This window comes from Aphis gossypii, chromosome 2, assembly GCF_020184175.1.
Source record: "Aphis gossypii isolate Hap1 chromosome 2, ASM2018417v2, whole genome shotgun sequence".
Lineage (NCBI taxonomy): Eukaryota > Metazoa > Arthropoda > Insecta > Hemiptera > Aphididae > Aphis > Aphis gossypii.
The window spans coordinates 17,341,477-17,360,044 of record NC_065531.1 but is presented as its reverse complement, the minus strand read 5'-3'; the positions used below and the strand labels follow the sequence as shown (position 1 = coordinate 17,360,044).

The window sequence follows — 18,568 nt, the reverse complement described above, 5'->3', positions numbered from 1 at the left end:
ATGAAAAATATTATTTGATATTGTTTTTTTCTTTTATGTGTAAACATAAAATATATTTGTATCTGCCTACATCTTTTTCTTCCTTGGAAATAAAATAAAATGTTTTTAAAGTTATATTATTATTATATATAATAAAATAGTATTTTAAATGTTCATTAACAATAATTATATACTTCTTGAAATAAAAAATAAGAATGAAGTTTATGACAAAAATGTATTATATCGTTCATATATTTTTTAACAACTCTAAATGTTTGTCTAAAAGATTTATTTTTAAAATACATAGACATAGTTTGTATCCTGTTGAAAAGGAATACAATCCAGGAGTATAATGCGTTAAATACGTATAGGTATTTATTTTTCTAATTTAAAAGTATGTATAAATTCCAGAAAGTCAGAAAAAAATATTTACAAACACTAAATTATTTATAGATTTCTAATACTCTTCAGTTAATGACTTAAAGTTAGAAAAAATTACGAAAATAAAATATATAAATTATCGTTTATTTTATTTTTGCATTGTAATAATATATCAAACGGAAATAAATTATTTAACATTTTGTTCAAACATTAACATTATTTAACTAATATATAATAATTTTAAAATGATTAAATTGTTAAAAAAAAATATATATATTTAGTATATTACTAATATAATGAAATGGACATACATTTTAAAATTATGTTTTAGTAACATTTAAAATAATTCTTCACTTTTTAGTTTATATATTAAATGTACAAAACTTTTAGTTAAAAGGAAACATAACTTTTAATAAAGCGCGACATCATTAAAACTAATGCTCAAAGCTAACTTCATTTATAAAAAATAATTTAACTAGAATGTTATTTAATTAGTTTTAATATCCAAGTTCTCGATTGATATGTGGTATATAGTTTAAGTGAATAAGTTAGAATACTATCTATAATTTAATTAATAATTATAATAATATGGTACAATAAATAAATATTAAAAAAAAAAATTAGCTGCCATATATCATATTCAATAGAATAAAATAGGTATATTCTTATTAAATATTATTTAATTTTGTTATTTAATAAAATGTAGTACAGTACAGTAGTTTTTATGATAATAAATTAAAATATTTATATTTAAAAAAAAAAAATAGCGTCATAAGATTTTTTTTATTGGAGAACTTAAATAAAGTTCTTCAATTCATAAAATATTTGTCGTAAATAAATAAATTGTGGTTAATTGATCAAAGTTAATGCAAAATGTTTAAATAATAAAATATTGTTTTGCTTAATTAAAAGTTTTAAAGAAAATTGTAGGGTATATAAGTATATTATAAGACGATTAATGGTCAGCTAATTAGACTTTGTTTGTAGATGATGTATACTTATGTGAAGTCTGTAATAAAATGTATATTTTTTTTGTTTGTAATAATAATACACTTTAATTATTAGACCCAGGCTTATTTTTAAACCATAGTTTTTAAAATATATTATGAAAATTCCACTAGGTAGTCACGTCGACCATGCACAATGCACATAGAAGTTTTCTAACACACAAAATCAACAAAAAATTCTTAAAAAATGATTAATAAACAATAATTTATGATGTTTTATAGTTAAATAATATGTAATATTATTATTTTTTAAATTTAAAATAATTATCAGACATGTTATAAACTCTTTATAATGTTTATTATATTATTTTATATTATTTATTTTTAAACAAATCCTAGTACACACATGATAAACAATGTGATCTCACGATGCATAATTTTACAACGTCTGATTTTGATCCTTAAATTTTGGAAACGTCCGAATATACGGAAAAATTATTCAACTCACGTAAACAGAATTACTCAAGTGTACAGGTACTCCGGTCTAAGATGTAATGAATATGTGTATAAAGAATACCTACAGTCAACATCATCTTGCTACGTGGAACAAATAAATAGGTAACTTGGATAAAACTCACAGTATAATCAACTGAATAAATAAAGAAAATAACTCTAGTGATTGACTTTTTAAATAACAATACGTAAACTGAGTCATCACAGTGACGTGATTATGCTAATGCGCTTACGAACATCATTTCTTTCTGTTTCTTAGTATATACAATTTTTGGATTATTATTTTGTGTCGAATACTATATATTAAGTTATAGCTGGTATATCCATATATAGTTCCATATTTTTTCTCTCGTTTATTTAACATTCGTTAACGTGTTCCGTTAAGAAAAAACTTTAAATTCAAGTTAACAAATGAGTTTGTCACTGCAGCATAGTTATTATTATTTTAAGTTCGTGTATAATTTTATATTTGTGATCACTCATAATATAAAATGTCCTTAACTAAAATTTTAGCAGATAAAAAAATGAATTTAAACTCTGAAAAATACGTAGTTTGGTACTGTAAAAAAATTGTTTATGTCCAAGTATTGTATATTTTCTATGAGATATATTATGATTTTGAAATTTTATAAAATATATGTTTTATAAAATAAACAATACAAAAAAAAAATTAATCGTATGGTTTTAGTATATTATGTAATGAAAAAAAAATATATATATATAAGTAAAAGTATTTTTTAATAATGCTTTCATTTAATATATTAAAATGATCAATTAAACTAATATTGTAATATTTTAAATAATAAAAAAGTGTATCCCCTTAAATTAAAAATAATACTATATAAAATGAATATAACTGTCAAATATTTCGTTAAAAACTTATATCATCAATGAACATATTCTAGGTTATTAGCAAACTTGATAAATTTTGAGAGTTGACATTTTCATATCCAGTTGGATGATAATAATATCTTATGACATTTGTACCATTGTGTTGGATAGTAAGAAATTGATTTAGTGAATGGTTACCATCATAATGATACTCGCCCTAAAATGAATATTTTATTATTTAAGTACCTGGGACCACGGTCGGCGATATCATTAAGAAGTTTATACAAGCGGCTCCGGGTCCGTGACCCATCAGAGAAACGTTCTCCGGATCACCACCGAATAGTGCGATATTCTGCTGCACCCAGTGGAGCACAGCTATTTGGTCCATGAGACCGTAGTTGGCCACGCGGGCTCTTGAGTTAGGCGAACCGTTGGCGTTCAAAAATCCTGAAAAAAATAACAAAAACCGATAATTATTCAATGTATTTCCTTTAGTTATGCAATAGAACATCATAAAAATATATTTATTTTGTTTTCATAAAAGCTCTTAAAAGTTGAAGTGTTTGGTCTGTTGAATTGTATAGGGCAAGGTGACTTGGAAATCCTGTTTTTTTTTTCGCATAAAAATACTTACAAACGGTCAACTAAACAGTGACAGAGTATGAATACGGATAACTGTTGTAGAAAATTAGGAAGGTTAATTTTATGGACATAATATAACTACCTAATATTACTCTAATATAAACACGAACAATGGCATTAATCAAATAATTTTTTTTAATAAATCTACAATAATAATATAATGTATTAATTTACAATATATATATATGATTATTATACTCAAATGTTTAAAATAAAATTAGTTTATTTCATTATATAATATTTACTATTATTATTTATAATATTTGAAATTCGTTGGTATTCGCGTTACACGATAGGATGATTAAACTATTTTGTTTTTATTTTTCCGCAAACGAACATTATGTTAGAATAATCGTACGGAAATATAAGTAATCGATGGTGTGTAACAACGATGACGCCTGTAACGTGAAATTAATGCTATACGAATTAACATTTTAAACTTAACATTAACTTCGTTCATACTCGGAAAACCATAAACTGTATAGTGTATACTGATTAATAACGATGATTTAATTTAGTCAAAATATTTTAATTATGATTAAAAAAAAAAAAAATTAACTTATAAAATAGGTTATTATGATAATATAAAAATAATATATTTATTATAAAATATTCAATTTTTATCTCGTAAAATTTAAAGTTGGTAAAATAATATTAAAAATTATGTTTATGTTTTGCAACTTAGAAAAGCAATAACTGAAAAAAAAATTGAAAATGATATATTTTATTGAAACAGTGTTAATTAAATTGTTCTGCATATAATTTGGTTAAGATAAAACATAGAAAAAACGACATTTAGTGCCTAATAATTGAGTTATAACATTTTGTATCTAATAAGTGTTTACAAAAACTGTTTATTTTTTAATAAAACGCAGTAGACAATGATTTCTCCAGTTAAAAGCAGTATATACACACCGTTTTTACGTTAACGGTTAATGCTTCCATTGCATTTTTTTCTAGTAATATAACAGTAGTTGTTACATTTAGACTGAACTCTGTATATCAATATAGAAGAAGTTCATTGTTATGAAGCGATTTAAAACACAATACTTGAGTTTTTACTAATGGCTTATTAATATATATATCTTTTATTCATTGTTTATTTGTTTACTATAATTATTGTATTTTCTAGTAGTAATGATAAATTATATTGATGATAGGTACTATATTTCATAATTATTTATTAGTATTTAATATTTAATCAATGCAAGAGTGAAAAGCAGTAACTTTTTTAACACGAAAAAAATATCAAAAATAATTTATGTATACTAAAATAAACAGATTTTTTAATATTTCTGTCACAATTTTCTGTTATTATCAAAAATAAGGTATATTTAAAATATTTAATTTATTTTTGATAAAACAAAAACACAAGACTTCATTTTTTTATTAGAGTCATTTTTGTGGGTACTTTAGCAACTTTTATTTACTAATAGCAGAGCAAAATAAATAGAGGTACCCATAATAAATAATAAAATGTCTCAAAAACAAAAATTAAATAATAAAAAAATTAATAATTATCCTGTGCGTTTTCGTTTACCTACAATATTGTATCCAAATAAAGTTAGGTTAGGTAATGCTATTTAAAAAATTCGCCTAATTTAGGTATACATATTTACATTATATTATATTCTCATGTAAATCATGTAAAAAAAAAATTGTGGGAAGCAAATTACTCAAGATAAAATTGTTAATTTAAAGCATAATATATTGGCACAAACTTAATAAAAATACATTTGATTATTTTAATATAAAATTATAATTTATAAAACAAATAATATTTCTTTGTATTGAATAAAAAACGGACAATACCATGCATCTATTTTGCCTATTTAAGTCATTGTATTATCATAATTTAATTTATAAATATTAAAATATATAATATATCTATCACAATAGGATGTATAAAACTAAGTATAGATCGAAAAAAAGATATTTTATCAAAGTACATAATTTAAGTTAGGGCATGTTATGAGTTATAATAATTTTATAAAAAACAAGTATCATTGGAATATTATATATTATATTTTATACTAATATGGATACAAATAATGAAATAAACATTAAATATTTTAGTAAAAATCAAATTTTATATTATGTTAATTCATTTCTAAATTATAGTTGATTCTATGATATTTAAAAACTAACTGAAAAAAACATTATTGTATATATATGTATATATGTACAATGTACATATATGTACATATATAATGAATTACACATAAAAGTAAGTGTAAAGTTATACTCGTGTGTAGCTATTCATATTATTATAACATAACAAATGAAATACCTAACCATTATTTATATTCCTAAGCTAAATAACATACTTAACTTGTTTTTGAGTAGATGAATTTTATTTTTTTGGCATGTATTAATAAAAAGAAAAACTTGGCTTATTTTACGTTTACACTGTTTATAAATTTAATTAGTATTGTTATTGATATTTTATAAAACAGAATGACAAGAACGACTTTCAATGGGATTCTTCTGTCAAATTCCAGAAAATGTTATTCTACATTAATCCATTTACAAAAAAGTTTTAATGAGATGTACTGAAGAGAAAAGTAATTAAAGCAAAAAATATATATGTTTCAATTTTTTAACTTCCAGTTAAATCTTTCAAATTTAATATCAAAGTGCAAGGATTTAAGCTAGGTATTTTTCGACTTCACAAATTAAATCAAATTTCCAAGCGTATTTATATTTTTATAAATAAACTCATTATTATTTTTATTTTGGTGGCATGGGTGGTTGAATTAACTTATGTTAGAATAATATTCAAATTTTCCAAAAAGCGTTTGCTATAAATAAAGCAATTATTTTTCTATTCTTATTTAAATTGTTATTTATAATAACTAAAAAAAAAATAAATAAAAACTGTTCACTTTAAATTGCAAGATAATAGGGTTTTTTTCTGTAAACACTTTTTGGTCACTTTATATCTTTAAATCTGTCAAGAAAACCTCTTAAGATTGGATACTGAACTCAGATTGAACTTTGAAAAGGGTATTTATGCAATTTCCAGTAGTTTTTGTGAAATGTAAAAAGCATAAAATAACACTTTCCAAAAAACGTATAAGATCATGCAGTGGTTTAAATGAATATATTATATTGACAATTTTTTTAATAAAAATATATTTTTAATTTAAATATTGTGACTGAAACATCTTATAATATCTATTAAACAGTAAATACTCAAAATTTGCTATTTAAAAAAAAAAATACTTTATATTGGTATATAAGTTTAGAATATAGATATTGTATATAAAATTTAATAAACCGTTTAAAATTTGTAGTTCATCGGGACAAATTAAATATAAATGTTTAAATCTAATGGCCAAATATTGCAGCATTTATAGAATGTACATTTTTTTATATGTCTCATTAGGTTATTAGGATATTTTTTGATAAAATAAGATAATATTCAATATGAAAGAGATATATAATCAATCATGTACATAATCTATACATTAGGTGTCGAATGGGTTACTATCATGAGTGTTTTAAATTAGGAATCCAATGTAGAATACAACATTCATATGATGTATTACATCTTATAGCAACATTGCATATTTTGAATAACTGAAATAAGACATAAAATAATGAACATACATTTTAATTTATTAAATTATTTATGTTTTTAGAATTTTTTTTGAAATAATAAACTCTTATAACTATTAAAAATAACTCAATGGAAGGACATTATAATTTGTATTGAAATTCAATATTTAAAATTACTCATTGCATTTAGCTTATTTTGCAAAATACAATTCATTGGAATGTTCATGTTCTAACAAAAGAGTAACAATTGTTGTAACTAACCTTATAGAATTCCACTTTCTTTTTTAAATTGCTTTATATTTTAATATAAATTTAAATAGAATAAACATAAATACAATTTTATAAGAAAAAATGTATCCATTAAAATTGTAATCAATAAAAGGAATAAAAAAAATAAAAAAAATAATTCATTGTATTACATATAATTTATATATATAAATTATTTATTATTTACATAATATAATAATATACTAAAATGAGTTCATTACTCAATGGTTTTTATAATAATGTTGCAGAATTTTAACCGATCGGTGACGGATAAAGTTATAAGTCATAACGCAAAAACGTCAAAATAGTTTTACGTTTAATGTCAGTAAATTTGAGAGTTAAGAACTCTGTTGGACACATAAGAATAATATACCTAGTGTAGGTTCTTATATTGTCTGGAGATTTAAAATCCTTCATGGACAAGTCCTGTTCGCGTTGGCACATTTTGGATGTGTTTTAGTCAAGTTTAGGTACGTGAGGATTTTCACCAATTGTGTAATGTTTTTGCGGCTTTTAAAACCCACAAGAACTATGCCAAGTTAAGAGATTTTTGATGTTTTTGTACTAGTTTTCAGTAAAAAACTAAACCTAAGATCACGTTACTAAATTTAATTATTTTAAAAAATATAAAATTTAATTCTGATTTATGATTGATCAATACTACAGAAATATTTTAAACTGTAAGATTGATTATACTTCTATACATTAATATGTATGACCATTATACATATTTTATGTATACATGTGATATTAAATACAACTAAACGATAGAAGTAATAAACGACAATAAACGATTGAAACCAACAATCAACAATATTTTTCATTATTATTTTTGTAATTGATATTATATTGTAGAATATATAAATTATGGTGAATGCAACAAGATAAATTTACAGTTGAATAATAATTACAGCGAATTCTATTGTTGTAAAGTCAAAGGTTTTATCCGGTAACCACAGTCGTTACAAACTTTTGTCATATAAAACATTGATATAACCACTATTAAACAGGCGTATTGTTGCTTGGGAAGCGTAGTACACTATAAGCGTACAGCGTAAACGGAAGTTTGTCATCTTCAAAAGGAATAAATACAACGCAATATAATATGGGCCATATATAAACGGAAGAGAAACAAAAATAAATATAAACGAAGGAAAAATAATTTAAATTAAATGCATAGAAGCCGAACAGTACTATAGAAATCACACGATGAAACAAAAGTTGCAAAGATGGTGAGTAATAGTTAATAGAATGAGCAAATATTATGAGACTGAGTAAGTAGAAAATGGATTGACAAACTTAAAAGCTGTTAAAACATCTAATTTTCAAGTATTTATTTGAAAAGGTTGACCTTCAAATAATAATAATAATATATTTATCACGAATCGTGTTTTTGATATTATAACACTTAAATATGATTTACATAAGAACGAGATTTGAGTTATTATTAAATATAATTAAACGATCAATTTTTACAAGAGGACATCATTTTGATATAAATAATAGTATAATGTTTACGAGCTATTTTCACATAAATGACAATTATAGAGATATCAAGAAGATTACAATATACTAATTTAAACTATATATTTTTTCATATAATATTCAGTTTTTCAGAAATATTTTTTATGGTATGATAAAAATCATACCATTCTATTTATAATACTCGTGTATACATATTTTTTTTTATTTTAAATTTTATATAAATAATGTATTTATCTATACACGACTAGTCTGTTTTACAAGATAGTATTTTTAATTATAAAATTGTATGACGAATACTATACTTTTATCTAAGTATATACGCACTATGATCTAAAATACAAAAGTTATACAATTAAACAATGAATACAAATTTCTATAAACAGTAAAATAACGCACGTAATATATGATACTTTTAAAAATATCAAAGATAGTGTAACAATGATATGATATTTTTATTTTCAAGTGCAGTAGTCAATTAAAATCTTTTGACTCATGACCATATAAATATACATACATACATTTCGATATTTTGAATACTTTATTATGTAAATCAGGTACATAGAACTGCATAAGAAAACAAGTGTCTAGATATTGCTACAATATTTTTTTTTATGAGTGTTAAGCAGCATAATATTATATGCATTTGACTTTTAACTTTTCTCACCTCAAAGTTAAATAATTTTATACATTTTAGTACTTTTTGTAAATTTATAGCAATTTTTAACAATCTAAAAACTTTAACATCGCCATAATATCAACATAATAGTACAGAACATCAAGAGTTAAAAACGTAGGAGTATGTATTAAGAGTGATTTAAAAAAAAAATAGTGTATATTGTATATAAACATATTATATTATTATTTATTTCAAAATTCTTTGAATCCTTTTAAGGTAATGCATTAACTTTTATAAATTTATGTGATGTTTCATAGCAATAGTTATTTTCAATCTCCGAGGATTTGTTAATTATAATAATTGGACAGTTAAGTAAAGTATAAATAATTATTATTATTTATTAAAAGTTTACTTTTAAAACTTGTTTATACTATTTAATAAGTCATACAATATAATATTGTTGATTAAACTTTTTAAAACGGTATGTTATAAAAAAAATTATAATGACAATTAATAAAATAATATTATAAAACTAAGTAATATAAAAATAAAATTAAGAACTTAATTTAATTAAAAAATAAAAATGATTGGGGTTACTCATCAGTCATCAGTCATCTATTAGTATAAATCAAATAGTTATTAATATTATTGATTTTATTTTAACACCAGAAGAGTTTTAGAAGAAATTATTGTTCTATAAAGAGATCTAAGTTTTAGTAATAATTGTTCCAATACTAAATTATAAATTAAAGATAATAAGTATAATTAATTAAAATAACATTTTGTTAATTTAAAATAATTTATGTTAGAATTATCAATGAGCTTGTTAAACTTCATTATATTATTTTAAATAAAATGTACCTATTCATTTTGTCCACTAACTAATCTTATTAATCTAAGTCATATATTATATGTCTATATATTATCTCTTTAAATTTACCCGAAATAATACATTAGACGGTTTCAAAAGATAGTTTTGTCTAAAGATCTATTAAATATAACTTAATAAATTATATAACTAAAGAATACAAACAATGATGCTACCTCGAAATTTCTCCTCTTCACAAGATAACTAAGTCATTTTTATTCTACGAATGTCACACTTACTTATTGCATTATTTGATTAGAAGATTGTAAATTAACGTTGCACAAAAGTTTTAACAAACCAAATAACTATTTTTTTTTTTGTATAGAATTTTGAAGTGTCCATACTTTAATTTTATCATATAATAATATGTGTCATCATAGTATACATTGAGTAGGTATGTAATTTGTATAGATATTTAAATACAATTAAAAAAAAAAAAAAAAAATAAATAAATAACAATATTTCAAAATATTTAAAATATAAATATGAATAAATATAACAACGAAGCATTTAAAAACATATAATTTTAGTCACCAAAATGACAGTGAAAAATCGACTGAAATCGTGTGTATGTCAAATTTTAAAATTTTAAATATTTATAAATAGATGTCACGACAGTAAAATATACATCGATTATGAATACAATGTAACATGTTTTATTTTTCTGCTTCTTTTATTATTTTTCTATGTCATTATTGATAGATGTTAAATTTGAACCAAAATTGGTTGAAGACAAGTTGATTTGTGCTTGGTAAAATGTCAAGAAAAAGATAAGAGAAAAATCTCATAAAACACTTGAAGCGTCTTTTTTTTTTTTGTTCATGAATCGTAACTTGTCATTGTGACATAAGAATACTTCAGGTTTATATTCATCGATATTTTGATTTTAGTTTGATTCACTAAACAGCATATTAAACATACAAGGTGGTACTTTAGAATCATCAAGGTAGTTAATACATATTGCAAAGTATAGATATGATATATTATTTTTTTTTAATTTAATTTTATATTAAATAACTTTTATAAATTTATTTTAATAATATTATTTTAATTTAAGCAATACAATCATAATATATTATATATTATACATATTAAATAAAATATTAAGTATGAAATACTTCTTAATAATTTTATCATACTTTTTTGTGTACTTTGGTTTGTTTTTCATTTAATGTATTGACATTATATTTGATGTGAACTTTTTAGCAATAATATAATAATTGTTATTAAATAAGGGAAATGAAGAAAAATATTAAAAATGTTAATTTATGAAAAATTAAACTGCAGTCAATTCAATATTTTACGTGTTTAAATAAGTTGTATTAGATGTATATTGTATACCTACTATTTAAATGATCTTATTTGAATACAATTTATGTATAAATAGTAATACCTATGTCCTATTTTATTATATACTTATAATAAATTATTTGTTTTAAAATAAGTTTCTCGTTGGTATGCTTAATTGTATAAAAGTTTGATTATTTTAAATACGCCTATAGATGTTGTTTTTAAAGTTAGTTTTCACACTGTACATGTTTACCCATATTATGCAAATTTAAACTGAATTAATTATATCTAGAAAAAAGTATCAGAATATATTTTCTACTTGTGGATTTGTTTTCTCGGTAAAATTAAGCAAGCATTTCCATTATAGCTGATATTTAAAGAAATTTTAAAATTAAAACTCCACGGAATATAAGAGGTAAACAATGCAAATATGCAATTCTATAAAAAAAACTAAAGAAAAATTAACATATCAAAAATGTTTAATGAAATAATAAAATGTAGATACAATTATATATATTTATGTTTTTAATTTTTATCATCAGATTATAATGTATTGATACGTTGGAAAAAATTTGAATACATAATATTATGGTAATACAGTTTTTAGTCCAAAAAATTGAAAATTTGTGGTTCAGATTTAAAATTTATACCTAGTATAAGAATAAAAATGCTTAGCATGAGAATACATTGTTATTTATTTTAGTATACCATTTATTCAATTGTAATACTTGTTTCAATTTCGTGTAATTAATTAATATATCCATCAAGATGGCAACAGAACTACAACTGTAAATCATAAATCAATATTTTGTTACGATTTCACAGCATTTTGCTACATTGTTTTTAAAATATTTTAATTTCTAGCTTTTATGGAATTAAAAAAAATATAGAAAATCCGTACCAAAATATTTATGTAAGATACTAACTTGAAGGACATTCATTAAACTTTTAGGTACACATCCAATATTGTACATCGCTAAATATAAAAAGTAATATTAAGTAAAATATGATTGAACCAAGTATGCTAAACTTGTAGTAGATCCAATATGGATATATTATTTGTTTGTCATAGTATAAAATATAAAAAAATACTATTATTTGGTAGTCATATTATTATGTTCAAATATATAATAATACACTCAAAATAGTAATCCTCCACTCGGACGCTAAACGTTCCATATTATAATTATAATTACACTTTATGTATTATAATTGTATTTACTTATTATAATTTTTTTATTACATAGTTAAATATTTAATGTATACTCGAAATCACGTTATTAATATAAAAATGTATTTAAATTATATTTGAGAATATTCATAATCAAAACCAAAAAATTCCATTGATATATTTATACTGTAAAAACTAAACATAACCCTAACCCAGCAGCAATTTATTTATATATATTTAAAAACTGCGTGAATTCAGTTTACAAGATATTTATTACAGATATAGAACTTTTTTTTAATATGTTATGAGTAAATGGTATATTCTAAATAGGTAAATAACTTATCGTTGATAAAGTAAATCTAGTTGTACATGTATACTATCTATAATAAAGTTTACCACGTTATACAGCAATATTACTATTTCAAACATTTTCATATGAATCATCTCAGATATGTTTAAATTATTAAATGTTCAGATGACCTAAACATTTATATTATAACATATTATATTATACTAAACAATTCAGAACATTCCAAAAAACGGTATAATATGTTAAGCTAATCAATAATTACAATACTCCATTGTGTAAGTAGTTCCTCGAAGGACTGAAAATAAATGTTTAGTAAAGACCATTAATTTTGTTTTGTTTAAAAAATAATAAAAACCTGAGTTATAACATGTGTTTAAATTTTAATTATACTAAAATATATTTTTAAACCATATTACAATATAACGTTTAAGAAAACATTTTATTTTTTTATCATTTATTCATTAAATAATATTGTAAAAATGTATAACATCTGTTTAAAATAATCACTAAAGTCATAAATTTTAGAATAAATAATCATATATATATATATATATATATAAATTATATATAATAATATAATGTATATTTTATACATAATAAACTTAACATTAAAATGGTATACTATTTTTTTTTTATATATCTTTGATGGTCTATATTTCTCGTACACAGAAAATAAAAATGTTTTAAGCTAAAGAAACAATTTTTAAAGCGAGTTCGGTAGAGAAAACCATTTTCAGTAAAAGAATTGAATATTTTTAGGAATGCTGTTACGGATGAAGGAAATGAGAATAACAGCTTTTGGCAATTCATCTTCTATACTTTTAGTTTTTATGTAGTGTTTTACATAAACATAATTAAATGACAAAACTAATTACGTTTAAATTACTATAAAAAATGTGTTTTTTTTGTTCATATTTTATTTCAATAATTAATTTGGATGAATATTTAATGAATTATTTTTATGACTATTATACTAGGAACGCATTTAATCAAATACCAATCTCAAAGATATTACTATATGTTAATTACATAAAAACTTTGTGAATAAATATGATAATAAATTAATTTTGAAAGTTTTACCTTTTAAATAGCTGCTATTGACTACTACAGTTACAATCGATTTATGAAAATGCATACGAGTTTTCTAGGAAATTCACCAAGTAAATTGAATTTAATTGAACAAATTTATGTTAAATAATTTTAATTGAAAATTTCGTTCTTTAAATATTAATTATTTTGGTTTTAACCAAATTATATTATTAAATATTGTTTCATGACTTAAATAGTTGTATACGTTTTAACTACATTAAAATTAGGTACTCTATATAATATAATATATTACAATTTTGATTTTTAGCCTTACATTTTAGAATAATAGATAAACTATGTATTGAATGTCATAGTTTAATGTTTATCTAATGGAAAGGAGAAATTTATAAATGCCCTATGTATTATATATCTAAAGAATTAAATGTATGTTCAACTATAAAAATACGTTACTCGTGAGTCATGGGTTACAAGAAATATCTATATGACTATCATAATATAGGTTTCTAATATTATTTTTTATTTGTAGTTTGTATTTTGAAAGTCATTTCCATTGATCGTTAATGCGTTATTTTAATTCAGAAATAAATTTAACATTAATTTAAAAATTAAATCATTTAAATGACAATTATATGTGTCGTGATATATTATATTATTATATTTATGATACGCCCGCTAAGCAATATATTATTATAATATTTCATGGATTTATAAATATATTTAAACTTTTTTTTAGCTCACCTAATATGCCGAGCCTGTAGTTCAGCGTGACGACAACCAATTCCGCGTTGCTCGCTAACACTCGGCCGTCGTACGGATTTCCGGAATTCCACTCATACGATTCTCCATGTATAAAAACCAGCACGGGATACTTTCGGACGATTCTACTTCCTGAAACAGGTAATTAACAAATTTATATTATTGTGATATTCATATTTTTATACAATTGGCAATATTTTTTTGCTGACAGTAAATGTAGTTTAATTCCCAGAGAAGACATTGCGCGCAATAGACCGTATCCACACAACGTTTTGGCACAACGAGAATATTATCATTTCAAAATTTACCATAAAATTCACGGTTTTACGATAATACCGGTAACATCTATCCATCAATAGACGTCTCAGACGGTAGATGCGAGCGTATTTATTATTTTTCAATTTTACTTCTGGCTCTTCGACGAAAATAAGCTAATCTTAAACTTAATACATATAGTTTTTTTTTTTTTCTATAAAAAATAACTCGTCTTAAAGTTTATGTCTATATAATACAAGTATATATATATTATATAAATGTTTTATATATTTACAAATTCATAAACCGTATATGTATCCTCTCAAATATTCTTAGATCGAGCAAAGCCATATTATATTATATATACGTACCCGCAGGTATGTTCATACGTTGAAAAACATAATATGAATAATGGGATGAATAAGTAACAGGCGGCAAACCTGTGAGTTTTGAGATACGGAGACGTATTTTACGATGATGGGTTTTTTTTCTACTTATACGCGGCTGCTGTGTATACAGTGCACACTACGTCTAAGTAAGTCGAAGATGTTGAATATGAACTAGCTCTAAATGAATTCTACTCGAATACGAATCGAGCGTATCTCGTATAAACTCGTATAATATGTAAGATTTGAATATGAACACCCGAGACGAAGCCTTCATAAAAGCAAAATTACTCTTTATTTAGGTCAAATATGTATAGGAAATATTCAAATACATTATAATACTATACTTTACGCAAACCAATGGTACCTATACGACTTGATTTGGTATTAATAAGTTTTATGTTGAACGCAAACAAAATAATATTGCTGGAATTCATACTCATCGGCAAAACGTGAAATAACACGAGTAAAGTCTCATTAAAAATATTTGAAAAATTCCAATTACGTACTCGGTTCAGATTCAGAACACTCTCGTGCATTATATAAATAGGTACACGAACACACACACATATTATATTATATACTATATATAGTTTTTATATTTACAGGTGGTTACATTTTGTTTTTCGTAAAGCTTTGACAGCATTATTTCAATAAATTATGAGTACTAACAAATTGATATTAACAAAACTTTGAAAGCCAACTGCTATTAATATATATAGTGACTCTATTGCTTTTCTATTGCGTCAAGTGTATACCTAGAAACTTTTTTTTTCAATATCGTGTCAAACATAACTCGTATATACCCGTTGTGTACTTTTGCCTACTTCCAAAATTCAATATTGAAGTCATTGGAATAGTTTTCGAAACGTTCAATGACTTGTCCATTATTTATAGGTGTTCAACGAGGTCACGCGACATTAAGAAACTTTTGCCGTTTACGTTTTAAAACTTGCTATGTATTATGTTTAAAAGGATCTGAAACGTTCAAGTAATAATATACTCACATACTTTATAAAAGTTTAGGTATAAATTTGTAAAAAAAAAAAAAAAATACCGAATAGTTACACGAAAAAAAATTGCCGAATTACAATTAAAATCGATTTACATTAAACGTTATGTACAATATTGAACTTAATCCACGCCATGTATATACTATAATATTAATACAATACAAAATTGCCCCGATATCAGGTCTATCGTGCGCAAAACGCGGTATATTACCGTATTTTATAATATACTGTGTAAGTCTACTTAAACTCGGGCTTAGATCAAACTCGTGAATCTCTTATCCTTTTCCCGCACCGTATTTTTAAGTGTGTGGGATTACGATTGGACCGACGGCGGTAATATACTATAATATACATTATACGTATATTTATAATATCATATTATATTATAATAATCGTATTTATTATATTGTTCGTACACACCGAAAACATCAAAAATATAGGTACGTATTACAAAATTTGTATTCGATCTCAAAGTCATGATCATAATATAATAGTATACAATAAAATATAGACATCATTTAGAGTAAAGTGAGCTTTCTAATTTTTCTCCCTCCTTCAGCCACCTTCAGGTTGATGTAGCCAACGACGTAAATATTGCACGACTTAATACCCGCAGAAAGCGTTCAAAAAGGATTTTATTTTCGTCTCAACTCGTAGCGTGTATAATGTATGCTATATATATATACACACACATATTGTGTATAAAAATTGCACGTGTCCAGCTCCAGACGTTGCCGCTGATGCTATAGTACGCCTCAGTGGCGGTCATGCGGGGTAAGGTCTGCCGTTGAGGGTCGAACACAACCACCGACGAATAGGATTCCATGTCGGTACATAATATCGTACTAAAGGAAAGTTACAAGTATAAATATTATATAGGTATATAAACACACATACATCTCGGACGATTTATTAATCAAGGGAAACGCTATGGTAGATCGGTCGCGGTGTTCAGCTCCAAATGCGGACGGGAAAGCGGTCGGAGAAGAGGTGAGATTAAAACTTTACCCAAAATACACTCTTCGCGAATATAATACATATATACATTTTAGGGACGGGCTGGGCCTCTTGTCCATTTAGGATCGCGTTACGGGTACGGCACAACACAATAGAACATCTGTTGCCGTACACAGCACAACATTATGTCTAGATTGCGGCGGCGACGGCGTGTGCAGCCTTAACCGTTGCGATCCAGTGTTTTGCGGTGTCGTTTTGTTTGGAAAACACTAAACACGATATACATTATACATAAATATATCTATATATATATTTATTTAATATGTATATTGCATATTCTGCTGACGGATTAACACGATGCTAAACCGTGAAGACGTGCCCCGCGAACGTGTATCGTAGTCCCGGCGCCGGCTAACGAAACCGTCGAGATTGACCTACGCCTGGAGTCCCGTCGGTCGGTAGACGTGTGTGAGAGGAGGGGAATGATCATCCGCCTCCGCCACGGTTCGTGTAAGCCACGCAAGGTGTTAGGATTCGTGGGAACGAAATTCTGACATAAAGAGCTCAACATTTAAATGAACATATTAATGTGGTTTTACGATGCACAACAGTATAACTACTACGTGTAGCATAAGTTCAGAAATCGTACTGATGCCACGACAAAAACAATGATAATAATAACAATACTACGGTATAAGTATAGTATAACTTACAGTGGATTGAGTGAGTGATTTATACAAATATGAAAATATCTATAACAGTAACATTGTGTAATGGGGAAAAACACGTAGGTACATACAAGACGGTAAACGGTATTATTTTTGAATACAATTTTATCATAAACAGCGAATTTAAAGCAACAGTAACAACTAATACTTAAGAGTTAATTCGTATTTTACGCGATAGATATTTACCTTGCTCAAAAAAGTCTACGCGTGTAGCCGTGGGTGGAAAATAGCGTTGCCACGTGATTACGGTTTTCCTGTTATCTCGAATTTCAAACGAATAATATATACGTAATTTGCAATTGAAAAAAATGAGCTTTGTATTATGTATTCACAAATTCTACAACGATAACAAATTTGGGCATTATTTCAACGGTATAAATGAGTGATTTATGTGCGAACGTTGATTATATGATAACAAATTAATAATTGTTATGAAAGATACACAAAATAAAAAGATTTGAAAACATCGTATGACAAATGAGTAATTACGTATGAAAAATATTTTTAATATTAATATTTGTGATGCATGAATGACGCGTATTATTATCGCTTTGTAGTCGGT

General features: G+C 24.2%; 1 protein-coding gene across 2 annotated transcripts in view; it reads right to left on the bottom strand.

The window, feature by feature from the left end:
* LOC114127405 (neuroligin-1-like) overlaps positions 1–18,568 on the bottom strand; it is a 378,466-nt gene that overhangs the window by 42,336 nt on the left and 317,562 nt on the right. For both annotated transcript variants that reach the window (XM_050201685.1, XM_050201684.1), the window contains 2 exons: positions 14,650–14,799; positions 2,898–3,098 (listed from right to left, as the gene is read on the bottom strand). In XM_050201685.1, the coding sequence (XP_050057642.1) occupies positions 2,898–3,098; positions 14,650–14,799 (351 nt within the window). The remainder of the gene's footprint in view (positions 1–2,897; positions 3,099–14,649; positions 14,800–18,568) is intronic.